The sequence below is a fragment of the Pelophylax lessonae genome (genome assembly GCF_965119305.1).
Source record: "Pelophylax lessonae genome assembly, chromosome: 10".
In the NCBI taxonomy this organism is placed as follows: Eukaryota; Metazoa; Chordata; class Amphibia; order Anura; family Ranidae; genus Pelophylax; species Pelophylax lessonae.
The window spans coordinates 190,195,696-190,215,843 of record NC_138777.1 but is presented as its reverse complement, the minus strand read 5'-3'; the positions used below and the strand labels follow the sequence as shown (position 1 = coordinate 190,215,843).

The following is a 20,148-nucleotide window of genomic DNA, read 5'->3' as shown; positions in this document are numbered from 1 at the left end:
GTTTCTAACAAAATCTTCTGCCTAGCTTACTCCTGTGGATAAGACCAATACCCAGTAGTGAAGACTGTATGAGTGGGCGGCGACTGTCAGAGGACGTAAGAGAAATCAAGAATATAAGTAGAGGCAAAACTTTTTGTTCTCATTTTGGATAGAGCAAGAAAGAGTTATAACTCCTGTAAGGTTGTTTTTTTTTTTGCCATCTGTGTACCATTGGGGAGATTTCCCTTCACTTCCTACCCTATAACCAAAACAGGAAGTGAGAGGAAATCTCTGCTAATTAAGGGAATCTGTTGGGGGTCACCAGAACTAGTGTCCCCATTGGAAGATTTCCCCTCTATCACTTTTCTGGGGACAACCCAAAATGTGGGATTTCCTTTAACTTTCAATAAGAATGGTAACCAGAACAAATAAGAGAGGGTGAATCTCCCCAACACTGGCACAGACAGCAATAAAAACAAAAAAACAACATGCCAGGGGTTCCAATCCCTCTCTGCTCTATCCAAAACTAAAGAAAAAGTTTTGCATTTTGTTATACAGTAAGTGATTCTTCCCTCTAGGGTCCCCGTACAGGAGGGGCAGGGTTAGGAAGTCAAGTAGAGACAAAACAGAGCTGATGCTACTTATTGAGCTGATTATTCCCTACAGCAGGGGTCTCCAAACTTTCTAAACAAAGGGCCAGTTTACTGTCCTTCAGACTTAAGGGGGGGGGGGGGGGTCAGACTGTAGCCATTGGGAGTAGAAAAGGTCCTGATGTCAGTGGAAATAAACAATGCCCCAGCGTTGGTGTCAGTGGGAGGAATAGTGCCCCATCGGTGTCATTGGGAGGAATAGTGCCCCATTCTTGGTGTCATTGGGAGGAACAGTGCCCCATCTTTTGGGTCATTGCGAGGAATTGTGCCTCATCATTGGGATCAGTGGATGAAAATAGTGCCCCATGGGCTGGATAAAAGCAAGCACAATGCTGCAGTTTGGAGACCAGTGCCCTACAGGAAGAATAGTCACTGACAACAGCAGTTCCCATATTGAAGCATGAGGCATTCTATTTACATTAAATGCAGCACATTGCGAAAAGGGGCCATGTAATTAGCAAGTGGTTCAAACTAACCCTAGCAGGAATCTGTCATGAACAAGTAACAAGTGTACATGTACACAAACCCAAAAGAAAATTTAAAAAAATAGACCTGCTGTGCATTTGATCTTGGTAGCATAGGTGGAAACATATTAATGATATAATAATGCTTAAATTGCTACTATTCATTATGATAATAGCTCAGTATTGAAGTTCTCCATTGATGACATCGAGGCATGTGGACTCCCACTTCCATCTTATCACTACTGCCACCTTTTCTCCCCCTCCATCCACCCAGTGGTAATATGGCAATATCCTATAGGGACGTTTAAGTTAACATGGTTAATATAACCTGTGACTGAAGATTGTATCCAATATGTGTCAGTATGATGTATGCGCCAAACATGTATTTTTATTGAAAAAGTTAAATAAAAAACTTTATCTGTGTAAAAGTAAAAAAAAATTGCTGTGCTAAGATCTAACACTGCAGCCCCTTCCAGAGGGTCAGGTGCCTGGGTCCTCCACTGCACGCTGCGGTTCCATTCTCCGACTCCTATACCATGGCAAAGTGAGCGGTGGCAAACCAAGGTGTTGAATAACAGAGTTATAGTACATGTAGGGACTAAAAAAGTTCAATGCCATGCATAAAGACTCAAGAAGTTATCAAAATATTCCTTTTATTATAATTTTCAACCTTAATAAAAGAGTAAATGAACAGTAGTCAAGGGAAAAGCTCTTTCTGTTCTGATTCACCTGTTCTGTTGACAACAACTGTCAGATATGGGATTTCTCCCCCAGGTATAAAACACAGAACAGCAATTCATAGTAAACTCCACCTCAGTGTGTGTGTGTGTGTGTGTCAAATGTTGTGGCATCCTTTAGTTCCTAACACATTACCCAGTCCAAATCTGTACAGATATCCAGCATGGTATCTTTTTATCAAAGTGTATCTTTAAAAATTTTTTTTAGCAGTGTATAAAAAAAAAAAAAAAAAAACACGTGATTAAAATGTTCTCCATCATGTTCCATCGCTGTACAATAAAAAAAAACACATTACAAAAACAATGAGACCGCTAAAAAAATAATTTGAATATAAAATACAATATATGGAGAAAAAGGTGTGCAGTAAAAACAGATTATGAATAATTTAATTGGTTTTACCTTACAATTTTTACAATAAAATGGCAGTGAAACTATTGCAACTGCAAGGCATTCATGCCAAACTTTAAAATGTGCAAAAAAAAAAAAAAAAGCACTATATACAATAATTCCAAGCAAATCATTTTATACAACATACAAAATTTTGAAGGGAAAAAAAAAAAAAAAACCCACATGCAAGGATGAGATCACTGTGGTAAATCGATCATTAAGGATTCCGTAGCTCCAAAGGCCTTGTCCACTTGGGCTAGTTTAGATGTATAAAAGCTGTGTGTACAGCATGCTTTTGCAAAGCATTTGTAAAGCTTTCAGCAACCTTCGAGCAGCTGTGTTAAAGACTTTAAAGAAAACTTCAGATCCAGCATGGAAATGGTAAACACAGATCCTAATGGGAGGGTTGACAATCTCCTTAACACAGTGTTTCTCAACTCTGGTCCTCGGGGCCAGATTTTAAGTATTTCCTTGGGGAGAAGCAGACTACAATACTGCAATCACTGAGCAGCAAATGATATCCCCTGTGATGTATTTCAGTTTTCTTGCAAACCTGGTCTGTTAGGGCCCTTTCACACAGGCGTTCCGTATGTCCGCAAATCATCCTATATTTTTGCGGATGATTTACGGACATAATGAATGTCTCTGGCATTGCGGATGTCAGCGGATGACCATCCGCTGACATCCGATTTTATTCCTTTCCGCTCTGTTCCGTTTTTTGGAACGGAACAGAACCCTATTTTTGTTCCGTGTAAAAAACGGAAAGGACGCAAAATCGGATGTCAGCAGTGTCATCCGCTGACATCCGCAATGCCCATAGACTTACATTATGTCTGTATATCATCCGCAAACGCATGGGATGATATGCGGACATACGGAGCGGATGACACAAGTGTCACCCACTCCGTGAAAAAAAAAAAGGCCGGAGCGGAGCCAAAAAACTGATCGGCCAAGTGAAAGAGCCCTAAGTGTGCCCTGTGGACCGGAGTTGAGAAACACTGCCAAGCTGCTAGCAACTTCAAGCAGTGGTGACACCTCCAAGCAGCTTGTTTTAACAGCACTCTGTATCGAACCCCTGCAAATGGGAACCGAAGGGTGCGTTAAAAAAAAATAAAATAAAAAAAAATGTTTTCAACAAAGCTGCTTGAGGCTTGTCAAAAGCTTTGCAAAAACTTGAAGCACACACTGGAATACTGTATCCCAGAGGAAACCATGCATTGCACAGATCACCAAGTTTATTTAACTCCAATAATAAAAAGTGTACTTACATTTAATATTCTTTGAAAAAAAAAGGTGTATAAGAACAGTCAAGCATATTTATATGGATCACTATTCCCTTCAATGAACCCATTGGCTCCAACTAATAAAGCCAGTAAAGGTGAGAGAATCTCCCTGCTAAGGATTCTCTTTGAAGGAAATAGTGCTCCATAAGCAAGTAGATCAAATGCAATTTTTAAGTTTCACATTTGAAAACCTGGTTGCCTGTGCAGTCCAGGGCTCTCCCGTTTGGCATTTCATACAAAAGATTTAGACCTTTGTTTTATAGCATAACAGAGCACTGCTCTGACTACTGCAAAGAAATGAAAGCTGAAATTTTATTGGTAACCTGCTCCTAACATCTCAACACAAGCCCTATTAAAATGGTTAACTTGCAGCTTAATATTGCAGCTCAATGATTTTCGCTTTGTTTTTCAGATGAATGTAAATGATCGTCTTCAGCTGCAAAAAAATATTTAAAAAAATGCAGACGTTGGGCAATCCTGCTCTCTGATCTGGCCATGTAAGAGGTGCAAGTGAGCCATCTTTATTAGGATCGATCGTGCTTCCCTAGTATCCAAATAGGACCAGTCCAACCTGGTTGCCTCAAAGTCATGTCCTTGGATCCCTCCTAATGAAGTCACTAGTTGGTGGCCTGGCTGCTGGTGGGCTGTAATGGTCTCTTATCTGAGATTTTAAACACATTTCTGGCTCTATGGGGTATACATGTCAATAGGTTTGAGATAGGTGCCTCTGCAATACCTGTTGTGGGGGGGGGGGGGAACAAAAAAAAAAAAAAAACAATATATTATTCAATATACACTGGTTAAATTAGAACAGGAATAGTGCTCAGAGGAAAATCTTTCAATGGGAACGTGTTCTGGTAACAACTGTGGGATTTCCACTCAATTCAAACAGATCTCCACTCAATTCCTATTGTGTATACAAGACAGAAAGGGGAAAAACTGGCTGGATTTCTATTTACCTGTCACTGAAATATAGGAGGTGCCATTGCCTACTTGCTTTTAAAAGTGCATTCCAGGGTTAACCCTATTCTTACCAGTTGGGGAGCCACAGACTTATCAGAACATGCACCCTTTATACATTATATATCTCTATCTATATCAAGAGGTAGCTTCTATACTGACCAGATTTATTTTAATTGCAACAATAAAATGCACTGCATGGGTTAACGGGCTTGTTTTTTCTTGGGGAGATGAGAGCCAAGATATACTTCCCCAATTCTCCAATCCTCCCAGCACAAGACCAATCCAGCGGTCTTGAATAGTGGACTATTCCTGACATCTTTACGGCCAGAGCAGGCTGCATAGAGCAATAACAGTCCACCGCTGGACATGGGGGATCGCCGTTTTCCAGAGGATCGAAGGACGAGGTGAGAATAAGCTTTGTGCTTACCCCATGAAGAAAATGAGCAGTTGACCTGGGCAGTACAGGAATAGCCTCACTGCATTGGGGAAAAAAGTTTTTTTGCCCGGAGATGGGCTTTAAACCTTAAGCAAGATAGGTCAGGAAAGAAGGGGCTTTGTTTCAGTATAGGGCAGTGGTGTCCAAACTTTTTTCAAAAAGGGCCAAATTTGATGAAGTGAACATGCGTGAGGGCCGACCATTTTGCCTGACATTTGAACCATTAAAATTAAATACACATAGATAGATAGATAGATAGATAGATAGATAGATAGATAGATAGATAGATATAGGAGATAATAAGCATCAGTACTTCAGAATAAAATCACACTTACAGAAACAGGCAGTAGGATTGTAGAAATGACACCTCCTCAGTCAGCTCCATACATACATACATACACGCACATATATCACACTTACAGAAACAGGCAGTAGGATTGTAGAAGTGACATCTCCTCGGTCGGCTCCTACAGGTGGCTGTGTGCGGTGAAGGCAAGAAGGCATGCAATTTTCAAATTCATTCTGCACTCTCGCGCAGTCGTGGGCGGCCCCGGGCAGATAGAGCCGAGGGAGGCCAGAGGCCCTGCCCCCGAGCCATCGCATCGGCACAGAGATGTGAGGAGTCTCAGTGAGAAATTGACGTCAGCAGTGTCTCAGGGGGCCGTATAAAACTAAAGGACGGGCCGCAACTGGCTTGCGTACCGGACTTTGGACATGACTGGTATATAAAACGGTGGCACACTTACCTGATGGTGCCAGTGACCTGATTGACTCAAGGATGTTGGGGCTGGAGAACTTGACAACACATCGGAAGGGTTCAATCTTTTCAGAAATGCCAGGTTCTCCTTTAAACATTGTTTCCAGCTGTTAAAGGGATAGAAATAAACGATGTACATCGGAACAAATAAATTTCTCCATGTTACTTAAGGCGCTGTGAACAGGGTTTTACCCAATCCAAAGGGCAGACCAGAGGACACTCACTAATCATTCAAACTTCAGTACTCATAAAATATATAGTTAGCCAATTATTATAACAATATTCACACTTCAAAGTATTAGATCTTATAGAAGTAAGAAGACAGATACTCAATACCATACTGCTAGCTAGAAAAGTAGGGTACAAGCTTCTGAAAAAGGCCACTTATATGAGCTCTTTGTAGAATATAATATACCAACGTCAACAGAGCTCAGTTTGTTTGTTCCATGCGTTAACTACTTTATTTGTTTAAACAAGTTCCAAAAATCTAAAATCAATCAGGTAAATAAACAGCAAGGTCTTAGACCCCGTTCACACTGGGGCGACACTACTTGCCGGGGCGGCCTCACAGGTCGCGGTGCGCAGCTTGCACCGCGACCTCGGAGCGGCCGGCACGGACTTCATATCATTGAAGTCAATGCAGGTCGCTCCAAAGAATCTTCGGACCCTTTTTCTAAGTCGGAGCGACTTGTGTCGCTCCTATTAGAACGGGTCCACAGCTTCTCTATGGCAGGCGACCCGTCAGGCGACCAGGTCGCCCCAGTGTGAACGGGCTCTTATGGTTTTACAGCAGCCCAAGTCAGACTGTTTCCAGAAACAAATGAAAAGAAAAAAAGATGAGCGTTCGATATGGTTTGCCATCACATTTTTTTTTTTTTTTTTTAACTGTATGATAAATGTACTACTACAAACTGCATTAAACTTAATGTAAAGGCTAAATGTCAGGCCAGTTCACATTTCTGCGATGCGGGAACGCTGCGAATATACAGCGTGTTCCCGCATCGCATCTGCACCCCTGGCAGTTCACACTGCCATATGCAATACGCTGGGGGTGTCAATTAAAAGTTAACAACACCCCCAGATCAGATATCGCAGTGTGATCTGAAAGTGCGCACAGAATCCAATCGCACTAGTGTGAACCACCATGCAATCCGATTCTGCCGCGGACTGAAAAAAGGGTCCTGTGCGAGTTGGGTGCGATTGCGGTGCAAATTCAGCCATACAAACTGTATGGCTGAATTTGCACCGCACAGAGATCGCATGTAATTTTAGAAGCAGTGCGCTCCGAATTACATGCGATCTCTGCGATCTCAGAAATGTGAACCGGCACTGAAGGTTTTTTTTATCTTCATGTATTCTATACATGAAGGTAAAAATCTTCAGTATGCAGTTCCCCCTCAGCCCCTGTAAAACTTACTCAAGGCAAATCTCCATCCAGCCATGTGCACAAGACCCGAGGCTCTCCCTTCTGATTGGCTGAGATGGAGCAGCAGGAGCCATTGGCTCCCGTTGCTGTCAATCAGTCAGTGAGGCAGGGGATGGGGCTGCGCGGCGCTCTGTCTTATGGACGCAGAGAGTCAGCTTGGAGCGAGCACGCACAGGTGCCCCAACAGCAAGCGGTTTGCTATGGGGGCACTCGGCAAGGGGCCCAAAGCGGGGAGGATTGGGTCTGCTCTGTGCAAAACCACTGCACAGGCCAGGTAAGTGTGACATGTTCGTTAGTTTTTTAAAATACATTTTTATAATTTACAATCATTCACTTTAACCATTTGCCGACCGCCTTAAGTAAATATACTGCGGCGGTCAGCCCCTCACAGGCAAAGTGACGTATATAAACGTCACTAGCCTGGGAGGGTCTGGGGAGCGAGCGAGCGCGCTGCCGCTGGCGCGCTCCTGCACGTTCACGGACCCCCCCCCACGCGTGTGACCGGCGGACCCGATGTCCGCCGGTCACTCTGCGATCGGCGGGGGAGAGGGAGAAAGGCAGGCAGCTTGTGTAAACAAGCTGCCTGTCAGTTCTCCCTGTGTAGAGACACTGATCATACGGTTCTACTATGTAGGACCGTTGATCAGTGTCCCTACACCTCAAGCCACAGCCAATCACAGTTAGAATCACACCCCTAGGGACACACAGCCCCTCCCTCTCAAATAAAGTTAACCCCTTCACTGCCAGTGTAATTTTACAGTAACAGTGCATATATATAGCACTGATTACTGTAGAAATGTCACTGGTAACCCCAAAAGTGTCAAAAATGTCAGTCAGGGGTCCAATCTGACCACCGTAATCTTGCAGTACCGCAAAAAAAAAAAATCGCAGATCGCCGCCATTACGCGTTAAAAAAAAATAAAAACCAACAAAAATGACAAAAATCTTTCCCTTTGTTAGTAAACGCGATAACTTTTGTGCAAACCAATCAAAATACGCTTTTTGCGATTTTTTTTACCAAACATATGTAGCATAAAACAAATTGGCCGAAAATGTTAAAAAATTTTGATTTTTACTTTTTTTTTGGGGAATTTCATATAAAAAAATGTGAAAAATATTGTTATTTTTGCAAAATTGACGCTCTTTTTTTGTTTATAGCGCATGATCAAAAAAATCGCACAGGTGATCAAATACCACCAAAAGAAAGCTCTGTTTGTGGGAAAAAAAAGGACATCAAATTCGTTTAGGTACAGCGTCGCACGACCGCGCAATTGTCCGTTAAAGTCACGCAGTGCCGAATCTGAAAATACCCCCTGGTCGTTTAGCAGCCAAATCCTCCGGGGCTTAAGTGGTTAAAAGGACTTAAAAGTGGAATTAAACTTCGCTCTCCTTTAAAATAAAACACTACACATTACTACAACTAATACCTGGCCTAGGTTATGTCCTTTAACTAGGTAAATGTCACCAACTTGAGACAAAGACATTGCAAGACACTTTATTTATACGTAGGTGCACAGGAGGACATTTATCAAGAAAATCAGGAACACCATTAGCTGCAAATAATGCTGCTCATCGTTAAAAGAGAAGTATGCCCAAAGCTTTTTTGGCCATACTTCTCTTGCGGATCACAGAAGTGCTCTCCTGTCACCCTAAATCAGCTAACAGCGGGCTAAATGTCAGAGAGACGCTTCAGGCTCTGAAAAGATCCTGACAATATTGTCGGGATCCACCCAAATACCTAATCGGCAGCTGGCTCAGCCTGTTAGTGCACCTAATCCTGAGCCAGCCGCTCCCCACTACTCTCCAACCTGGCACTCCAGTGAGCACAGGAGGGAGAGAGCAGAAACTACCACTCTCCGCTCCAAGTGGACCGAGAACTGAGCGATCAGTGGTCATGTGATCAGTTCTCAGGTTTAGAGCTGACAGGGGGCAGCTGCAGCAGAGAGGCGAGAATAGAGCTAAGTCTATGCAAAACTGTGTGCGTGTGTGTGCTTGTGTGTAATTGTGACCCCTGTGACTGTAATCCTGGCAGCCAACTGCAGCAGTTTTGCAAAGGTTGGAGATTGATTCATCACTGCAGATGAGATTTTCACTTTCACAGGTTCAGGTTTTATTCTGTTGCAGTGCAACTTCAGAGCAGCTGAGACTGGAATTTATGAATCAAGCTGTAACTTCATAGTAAATCTGTTACACAATCTGTCTCACTGCTCCTGTTTAGCATTGCCTTGCTGTGCAACAGCATTGATAAATGTCCCCCACAGAATCCATTTGTATTTTCATACCCTATAGGATGCAAGTTCCAATTGTGGAAGGGGCCCATCTCCAAATGTTTCACGAGTCAGATGATGAACCCTCTCTTTTTCCTTAAGGTTTTCATAGGTCACTCTTGGATCCACTAGAAAGGGGTTAAAAAAAAAAAAAAAAAGAAAAGAAATGTTTAAAAAGTAAAAAATTAGCTTACACCATTTTTTTTTTTACCTCAAAAAAGTAGAAGCCATGTGTTAACATTCTGCTAAAGTATAGAAATTACAACAGATAGAGAAGTTGTCTACATGCAAGTAGTATCTATTCGTACTCTGTAATCCTTCCTGTGCATTTTTTTTTTTTTTTTTTTAATCCATGCCCTTTTTTTTTTTTAGGTATACAGTAAACCCCCCTCCATTGCGGGGGTTACGTTCCGGACCCAGCCGCGAAAAGTGAAAATCCGCGAAATAGAAAAAACCCTATTAAAATGCATTGTAGGCATGTTTTTTTACTGTCACTGTACGTGTAGAAGCATTTTAAAGGTCTTTAAACACACTTTTAAAACAATAGAAACTCATTTAAACACATAAAAGATACTGAGAGACATAGCAAGAGCTATGGAAAACACAAAAATATTTCATTTTTAATGATTTATATAGTAAAATAACATTACAAAAAAAAAAAAACGCAATATACTGGGACCGCAAAAACTGAACCGCAATGGAGCGGGGGTTTACTGTATTCTGTTCATCTAAGATAGCACTGAATCCTATGAAGAAGGTGCCACACAGTACACAGCAGTGTTCTGAAATAATTTGAGCAGGCTAACTTGTGGCGCTTTTCCACTGCATGGAACCGTACCGGTTCGCCACGCTTTTGTGCTTTTCCACTGCGGTACCGCATGGTATAGGGTCGGAACGGTTCGGTACGGTATAGGTTTGCTTTTCCACTGCATGGAACCGAACGGTACGGCTCTGAAAAAACAGTACCTACTCGATTGTGGTTCCAACAGGTACCAAACTGGTACCATATCCCACAATCCTTTGCATGCAGTCACTACTAGCCACTGATTGGTCAGAGAATCACACCCACCCCGTTGTTATCCCACTCACTTAACTTTAGTACTACTTTAGTGGAAAAGCAAACCTATACCGTACCGTACCGAACCGTTCCGACACTATACCATGCGGTACCGCAGTGGAAAAGCAAACCGGGCCAAGCAGGGCCGAGTAGAGCCGAGCCGGTACTAGCCGGTACTTGCAGTGGAAAAGTGCCATTGGATCCTCCAGCAAAGGCGTAAACATTTTAGGCATTCACACAAAGAATGCACTGACATGTACACTATTATTTGCATTTAGCAAATAAAAACACAAAATCACATACACACACATTATATATGTGTGTGTGTGTGTGTGTGTGTGTGTGTGTGTGTATATATATATATATATATATATATATATATATATATATATATATATATATATATATATATATATAATATAAACCAAAATAGAACTTTTTGGCCTTAATTCTAAGCGGTATGTGTTGAGAAAACCAGGTACTGCTCATCACCTGTCCAATACAGTCCCAACAGTGAAGCATGGTGGTGGCAGCATCATGCTGTGGGGGTGTTTTTCAGCTGCAGGGACAGGACGACTGGTTGCAATCGAGGGAAAGATGAATGCGGCCAAGTACAGGGATATCCTTGACAAAAACCTTCTCCAGAGTGCTCTGGACCTCAGACTGGGCCGAAGGTTTACGTTCCAACAAGACAATGACCCCAAGCATACAGCTAAAATAACGAAGGAGTGGCTTCACAACAACTCCGTGACTGTTCTTGAATGGCCCAGCCAGAGCCCTGACTTAAACCCAATTGAGCATCTCTGGAGAGACCTAAAAATGGCTGTCCACCAACGTTTACCATCCAACCTGACAGAACTGGAGAGGATCTGCAAGGAGGAATGGCAGAGGATCCCCAAATCCAGGTGTGAAAGACTTGTTGCATCTTTCCCAAAAAGACTCCTGGCTGTATTAGATCAAAAGGGGCCTTCTACTAAATACTTTTTCTTTTTTAACCACCCCCCGTCCGCGCTACAGCCTATATACGGCTGCAGCGCGGACTCGAATTTTCGGGAGGCCGTTTTTAAACGGCCTCCCAGTGACACGCCCCCAGCGCGCTCCCGCGAGCGCGCTGCGGGGAAAATCTGTGTCGGCCGTGTCCCTTGGACACGGCCGATCACAGATCGTGGTGAATGGCCAATCACAGCGGCCATTCACCACGTGATCTGGCCGTCCAATGAGCGATGATCTCATATGTAAACATATGAGATCATCTCTCATCGCCGGCGCTCCTTCCTCACACAGAGCCTGCAGTGTGAGGAAGGAGGGGGAGCCTCACAGCGCCGGGGACACACAGCAATGTAATCAGGGCACCGATCACCAGTGCCCTGATTACTGCAAGGTAAAAACACACACACGGTGCCCCCCCATCAGTGCCCACAGTGCCCGCCATCAGTGCCCCCCATCAATGCCCACAATCAGTGCCCATAGTGCTGCTAGTCAGTGCCCATCAGTGCCTGCTCATCTAGGCACTGATGAGCACTGACTGGCAGCACTATGGGCACTGAGTGTGGGCACTGATGGTGCTCCCTATCAGTGCCGCTCATCAGTGCCACCCGTCAGTGTCCAGTGCCATCCGCCAATGCCCATCAGTGCCGCCTCTCAGTGCCCATCAGTGCCGCCTCTCAGTGCCCAGCAGTGCCACCTGTCAGTGCCCAGCAGTGCCACCTCGCAGTGCTGCCTCTCAGTGCCCAGCAGTGCCGCCTATCAGTGCCCAGCAGTGCCGCCTATCAGTGCCGCCGATCAGTGCGGCATATTAGTACCTCCTCATCAGTGCCCATAAGTGCCACCTCATCAGTGCCCATAAGTGCCACCTCATCAGTGCCCATAAGTGCCACCTCATCAGTGCCCATAAGTGCCACCTCATCAGTGCCCATAAGTGCCACCTCATCAGTGCCCATCAGTGCCGCCTCATCAGCGCACATCAGTGAAGGAGAAAAAATTTATTTTCAAAATTTACTCGCAGAAAATAAGAAAAACTTTTTTTTTTTTCAACATTTTTTGTCTTTATTCTTTTTTTTTGTAAAAAATAAAAAACCCAGAGATGATTAAAGTGGAGTTCCACCCTATTTTTATACTTACCTCCATCTTCTCGCTCCGGGTCACCTGAAAAAGAAATGGATAATCGCATATTTTTTTTTTTTTTACTTACCTCGTAGCGAAGAAAATATACTTACCTTACTTCCTTCTTCCTCCTTCCTCGGCCCGTCGTCACTTCCTGGCTCTGCAATGATTCCTGGGAGCTGGACGTCATAGCTCCCAGGAATCATTGCGCCTGCACCGGCCCCGACGTCAGTTCCGGGTCGCGCGCGTCATCCCCTTCTAAACAGCTTCTGGGCATGCCCAGAAGCTGTGGAGGGGTGACGCGCGCGACCCGGAAGTGACGTCGGGGCCGGCGCAGAGCATCGTGGGACCACAGAAGGCGGAAGAAGACGCCGAAGAGGACGCGCTGGCTTCAAGCTGCCCACATCTGAGATGGCAGCACTGGACAAGACGTTTGCAAGGTAAGTATTTCGTCTTGCAGGTAAGTGCAACCCGGGACAGATCAGAGGCTAGCCATTGTGGAATGCACTAGCCCTGACTGTCCCGGGGGTATTAAAAAAAAAAAAAAAAAAATCCAGGGTGGAACTCCGCTTTAAATACCACCAAAAGAAAGCTCTATTTGTGTGAAAAAAATGATAAAAATTTCAAATGGGTACAGTGTAGCATGACCGCGCAATTGTCATTCAAAGTGTGACAGTGCTGAAAGCTGAAAATTGGCCTGGATGGGAAGGGTGTTTAAGTGCAAAGAAGGCAAGTGGTTAATAAGTCTGCAACAATGTCAACAATTCTGTGTTTTTCTGTCAGTATGGGGTGCTATGTGTACATTCATGAGGAAGAAGAATGAACTTAAATGATTTTAGCAAATGGCTGCAATATAACAAAGTGTGAAAAATTTAAGGGGGTCTGAATACTTTCCGTACCCACTGTGTATATATATATATATATATATATATAAAAAAAATACACACACACACACACATATTATATATATATATATATATATATATATATATATATATATATATATATACATATATATATATACACACACACATACATACACACATACTACATACACACATACATACATATATGAAATCCAGAAATTAAAAACAAGAAAACAAAAAAAAAAATTCCAAAATTAAACATGGCTTACCTATGGCTGGCACATAGCTTCTCTCTTGAAGCAGTCTTGGATGATAGGTTTGTAAATTCTGTTTGGAATAAAAAAAAAAAAAAAGTGAGAAACGTATACCCATAATTCTCCCAAAGTAACATGGCCATTGTACCATTAATTGTTTGGTTGTCAGCCTGTAAGCAAGGGATAATGAACACAATGCCATTCCTGAGTGATTTTCTTTTAAAGTCTATCACCAGGGACAACAAAAAAAACTCCCTTGCAGGGGGCGGCCATAGCACTGCAAGGATTAAATTGCTCATTTATGTTTTGGGTCCTGGAACAAGCAGTATTACTTACTTGAACCCCGGGCAGCTGATACACTCCTATTTTCCCTTTTGCTCTGGCTTACAAACTTTCCCCCTGCACCTTCACATCGAATGCAAGGCTATGGGTCCTGCATTATACTTGATGACGTCAGAGGGCATAAGAATGCTGGAACACAACGGAGAAGAGGCCGAGGATGCAGATCTTACAGCCTGGAGGGAGGCAGGAGTGGGGGATCTGGGGAGAAAAAGTATTTTTGGGGTACCCTAGACACACACAAGCATTTAACCCTTTCTGTGCAGGAACAAACGCACTGCAATTGAGGATTTTTGGGGCTTTAAAGCCCAACTTTTGACTCTGTTCTTTTCCTCCAAAGACGCACATCTCCCACTTGTCCCGCCCCACTAGTATTTTTTCTTTTTTTTTAAGCCTGTCCCCTGCCAGCATGCTGTAGTGAAGGACCCTTGCTTTCTGTGTGGAAACGGTGGTCTCTCTACATTAGTCTGACATGCCCCATGCCAAGTCAGAGATAAGCCTCTCTAATCAGCAGCTAGCATAAATTAGCCCTGATTCACGCTGATGTGGTGCGAGAAACGCAGCGATTGCTTTGCGGCGTTTCTGACACTGCATAGCAATCACACTGTTTACATATGATGGTTACAGAATCGCATTCAATTTGCACAGGTACAATTTCTGTGCGAATCACATGCAGTGTGCAGCATGAACCTAGGCTCAATGTTTGCAGAGCTCTAGCTCAGGCTCAGCAAAGGGAATCAGACCTCCGATGTCACACAATAAGCAAGGGTCATCATCCAAAGCATGCTGGCAGAGGACAGGATTTTGTGCTTAGGCCATGTCAGCTTTCCAAAGAATAGGAGCTGTAATTGTTTGAAGGCACCTGGAATGTATTCAGCTGATTTTAAACTAAAAGTTCATTTGGGCTTTAGGCTTGCCAGCAAGTGGTATGGGAAATGCATTACTTTAACCTCCTGTTATTTATTTACTTAGTGTTCAGGTTGGATGGAAAAAGAACAGTCATGTAACTGTCTATTTATGGCAAATCTGTTCAAAAGGGTGTTTGCATTTGGATTCGGGAGTTCCTTTCCAGTTCTTCACATAACTACAGACAGAAGAAAAAACTGTTAAGATTTTGGATCTATCTCCTAAAATTGATTAAACTTCAACCAGTAGGGGAGATTTACTAAAACTGGAGCATGCAAAATCTGGTGCAGCTCTGCATAGAAGCCAATCAGCTTCCAGGTTTTATTGTTAAAGCCTAATTGAACAAGCTGAAGTTAGAAGCCGAATGGCTACTATGCACAGCTGCACCAGATTCCGAGTGCTCCAGTTTTAGTAAATCTCCCCCAGTGTGTCTATATCTAAGACAGAGCTACAATAAAGAGCAAAGACAGAGAAAGTTTCTTTCAGTCGTGATTCTAAAGTTTAGCAGTAGGTGGGAATGAAAGTCATTTATTGCTTTTACCTTATTACAGCTGTTCAAGATACAGAGCTACAAACTCAGGATTTCCTGATGACTTTTCCCACCTGCTGAAGAGGTTTAGAACCAGACCTGAAAAAGAAACACAGGTCTAATAAAGATGTGAGAGATGATACAGCAGCACTGACACTAAATTTTAATTAAAGAGGACCTATGCTTTGCTCACAATGCACAAAGTAGCAGGTTCCCTTTATTGCAGGAACCCTTAAAGCACAGGTGTCAAACACATGCCCACGGGCTGAATGCGGCCCGCCAGGCCATTTCATATGGCCCTTGCACCTCTCCTCTAGCTGCAGCACCCCCCCTCCTCTCTACCACCACCTAGTCTCAGCAGTCAGCAGCAGAGGTGAGGACTGAACTCCTCCACCGGATCCTGCGCCTCTCTGTACAGCCCCTTTGTCTCCTCTTCCCCTGGTCTCAGCATTCAGCAAACACTGACAATTAGTAACTGTCAGACCTTTGAGGGCAACCGTAATGCTGATGTGGCCCAGTGATGAAAATCAGTTTGACACCCCTGAAAAGAGAATTTACTTACCTTCCACTTGCTCCCCTGATATTGGAGCCTGGAGAACTATTTAGCACTGCTGGGTAGGGGGAAAGTGTGACACTGCCCCTGCCTCTCCACAATACAGTGCTTGAGCGATGAGTAACCAAATAGCATTTAAATACCGGTAAGCTGAACTTCAGGCAAACAACCAAATACACAATTGAAATTCACATATCTGAATGGTCTTATCTGTCAAAGGATATATTGGTTGAACTAGATGGACTTGTGTTCAATGGCCGTGCTAGCAGCCATAGAACCACCAAGAGGTGTGGGACTTTAAAGGCAGTGTGGTTTGGCAGAGACAGACAATCAAAGAATACTTCAGTTAAAATACATAAATTTTATTAATTTAACAACATACAAGATACATGTAACAAAGTGCAAAAAAGTGTCCATGATAAAATTCATACATAAATAGAAATACTTTGAACCAAGAGATACATGGGGTCAACAGGGTCCTACATGTTTCGCCATTTCGGTAGGCTTCATCAGGGACCAAACGTATTAATGACCTCTCAAGTGGTTCAACAGTTAAATATCAAAAGACTTGATGCTTTGGACAGCAACTTGGATATTGACATGCATGCGCGGCAATGGTGGACCACCCCCGAGTCGTGGGGGACAAGGGGTTAACGTGCTCTCGAGGGCTGGTCGATACTGGACCGGGCTAGGACGAGCAGCTGGCCAATTTACCAAAACTGGCAAAAATAGAGGGGAGGTCTCAGCCTCAAAAGCATAGGTACATCGAGGGTCCAAAGCGCTGCAGCGTCAGGTAGTCGTGTCCTTTTTTGCACTTTGTTACATGTATCTTGTATGTTGTTAAATTAATAAAATGTATGTAATTTAACTGAAGTATTCTTTGATTGTCTGTCTCTGCCAAACCACACTGCCTTTAAAGTCCCACACCCCTTGGTGGTTCTATGGCTGCTAGCACGGCCATTGAACACCTTTTATCACTAGCAATTGTATTAGGGATGTGGCGGTGATTGGTGGCAATAGGTGAACCAGTGTCGGTCATCCAATCCTTTTTCTCGCTAGATGGACTTGTGTCTTTATTTCAGCCAGACTATGTAACAATGTATGATATGTAATCCCAACCAGCAACATGTTATTTATGAAAGCCTCTGCCAGACGTCACATTCAGGAGAGTGTTAAAGGAGATATATGGGATTCAGTTTTTTTTCCCCAGTAATACTTACCTAGGGGGATGCAGCATCAGACCGATGCTGCATCCCCCTAGGTATGTATAACTGGGGGAGAAAACTGAATCCGATATATCTCCTTTAACAGTCTCCTGAAAAAAACCAACACTTAACAGCTCATCTGCTCAACAACTTTCAAATTTGTGCTGGAGTCAGGCCATAGATCATAACCCGAGTGTATGTTACACATATGAAAACATACAAAAAGGTTGGACTCACCTGATTGAATCTCTTAAAGACTATGTCTTTCAGGGAATCCAAGCACCGACTTTTCAGTTCCATCTCCTGAATCTGACTGTATCTAGCAACAGTTAACAGTGCCTATGAAAGACATACAAATATTCAAAGTGTAATCACATAGAAATTTATGGAAGGTTTATCACACAAAACGCAACAACCATTACCCTTACATAAACTCCTAGCGCAGAATTTCTCAACCTTTTCAACACAGAGGAACCCTTGAAATTACACATTAGTGTGACAGTCAATGGGAAGAATGCTCCTTACTCTTGTCATCATTGGGAAGAATTACCCCCTTAGAGATAGCTAAAAGGAACAATGGTGTCATTGGAAACTTATCAGAGAGGCAGAAATTTCTCATTGCTCAAGGAACCCCTAGCAACCTCAGGAGGAACCCTGGTTGAGAAACCTTGTCCTAGAGTGATGATGACTTTTATACCTTGCAATTCACTAAAAGTGAAAATGGAAAGGTGTTTTTTTTCCCCCCACACTAAGCAGGTACATTTCACATCAGCTCAGTATAGGTTCCAGTGGGGGGGATCAGCCTAGAGAAGAGTGATTTCCTTTTTCTTTCGGCCATCAAAACGGCGCACCCATGTTTCAGCACATTTTGATAATTTTTTAGCATAAAGCATAATTCTCTGCACTGGTGGCTTTGCATCTAGTACCTGCACCACACAATGCAAAATTAGAGATACAACTGTTGCATAAAAATAAAAAATGCACAGATTTGTGCAGAAAAAAAACAAAAACAAAAAACCTGCATATTTTTTTTGCAAAATGAGCCGGCAAAGCATTGCAACCATGAGTGCAATGCCCAGCTTCTATAGACTCTCTGTCCATGCCAAGCTAGAGGCTTTCAATTACGGAATTGGAGGATGTCAATGGACTCAAGGTGCGGTGATCACTGCACTTGCATTCTATTAATAACTGCACGTTCATCTGCTGCCAGGACTAAAATCACTGCCTGAGATATGCACAGGAAATTACAAACTTGCTGGATTTCTGAAAGGATCAACATTTTTTTCCTTCTCAAACAAATATAATAATACACTGTAAATTGCCTATTTAACAAACCAAAAGGGAGCAAACAAGACAAGTTCATTGTTCGGGTTTATATGCACTTGAAGGCATTGATGCACACCCCTTACTCTTTAAAAATATTAAAGTAAGCATATATAAAAACCTGCACACAAAAGGCTAGGCAATAATTCTGAGAAATTAGACTCTCATATTACAGTGCCTTGCAGTGATTTACACAGCTTCTTAACCACTTCTGGACCGGAAGGTTTTACCCCCTTAATGACCAGGCCATTTTTTGCGATTCGGCACTGCGTTAAACGGACAATTGCCCGGTCGTGCAATGCTGTACCCCAATAAACTTTTTCCCCACAAATAGAGCTTTCTTTTGATGGTAGTTGATCACCTGTGCGATTTATTTATTTTTATTGCGCTATAAACAAAAAAGGGCTACAATTCTGAAAAAAAAAAAATCTTTGTACACATTCTGCTATAGAACATTCCCAATAAAAATAAAAAAAAAAAATGTAAAAATCAGAATTCTTTTATCATTTTAGGCCAATTTGTATTCTGCTACTTATTTTTGGTAAAACAAAATCCCAATAAGCGTATTTTGATTGTTTTGCGCAAAAGTTATCATGTCTACAATCTAGGGGAAAGATTTATGTCCTTTTTATTTATTTATAAAATCTGTGATTTTTAGCGGGACTGCGACATTGCGGCAAGCAGATCGGACTCTTAACTGACATTTTTTTGGGGAACCAGTGACATTACTACAGTAATCAGTGCTAAAAATATGCACTGTTACTGTAATGACACTGGCAGGGAAGGGGTTAACCCAGGGGTGATCAAAGGGTTAAGTGTGAGCCTAGGGGGTGTTTTCTAATTGGGAGGGGGATGGGCTTGTGAAATAAACACAGAAACCTGTAACCGCCGTTCTCTCTCCACGGGGAGCGATCGCAAGTGCCCGGCAGCAATCGCGGCTGCCGGCCCCGTGGATCGGGTTCCCCGCTGCCTAATGGAGGCGAGCGCGTGCCCCCAGGAGCGATCCCGCAATCCAGCGTACCTATACGTTGGTTCGTGCAGTCGAGCCAACCTGCCTCAGTATATCTGTGCGGGCGGTCGGCAAGTGATTAACACACGTTCATAGAAATAAATATTCATTTGTTGGTGCAAGATTAGAATGGCAAGTTCCCATGAAGAAACTGAAGTACATACTTGACAAAAGACAGGCCGGAAGGTTCTTGAAAGACTTGAAATAAAGACGTAAGGTGTTTGGGTATGGTACACAACAAAGGTAGGTCTGTATTGGTTGGGCTTCATACTAGTTTGACTCCAAGCTAAGCGGATCCACATTGCATCTCCAAAATCTTTGAAGTGGATAGTTACCTAAGGAGAAGTAAAATATTAAAAAAGGAAAAGAAAGCATGTGTTTTCTGGTTAATATCTTTTCCTCATACAAAGGAACCTGTGCTTTAAGAAATCTGGAGGCTCCCATTGCTAACCTCCTTCTGAAAGGGTTAGTTTAGCTGCAACACTATTTTAAAGTAGAAGATCAGTCAAAAACTAAACTAACCTTAACCTGCTCCCCCCCCCCCCTATACTAACAACCCTGTAAATGAAAGATGCGTGTACTTATCTAAGGGTGCTCCTGTCCATGTGATCAGTTCCCAGCACTGGCTTCAGGGTAGAGGAGGAACAGCGGACA

General features: G+C 43.0%; 2 protein-coding genes across 2 annotated transcripts in view; one reads left to right on the top strand and one right to left on the bottom strand.

The window, feature by feature from the left end:
* CMC2 (C-X9-C motif containing 2) overlaps positions 1 to 20,148 on the top strand; it is a 662,556-nt gene that overhangs the window by 563,404 nt on the left and 79,004 nt on the right. The window lies entirely within an intron of this gene.
* Positions 3,961 to 20,148, bottom strand: part of CENPN (centromere protein N) — a 34,898-nt gene continuing 18,710 nt past the window's right edge. The window contains exons 6-11 of the mRNA XM_082270379.1: positions 19,659 to 19,829; positions 17,400 to 17,501; positions 13,646 to 13,703; positions 9,366 to 9,478; positions 5,647 to 5,764; positions 3,961 to 4,237 (exon numbers count right to left, since the gene is read on the bottom strand). Coding sequence (XP_082126505.1) covers positions 4,119 to 4,237; positions 5,647 to 5,764; positions 9,366 to 9,478; positions 13,646 to 13,703; positions 17,400 to 17,501; positions 19,659 to 19,829 — 681 coding nt within the window. The 3' untranslated portion in view covers positions 3,961 to 4,118. The remainder of the gene's footprint in view (positions 4,238 to 5,646; positions 5,765 to 9,365; positions 9,479 to 13,645; positions 13,704 to 17,399; positions 17,502 to 19,658; positions 19,830 to 20,148) is intronic.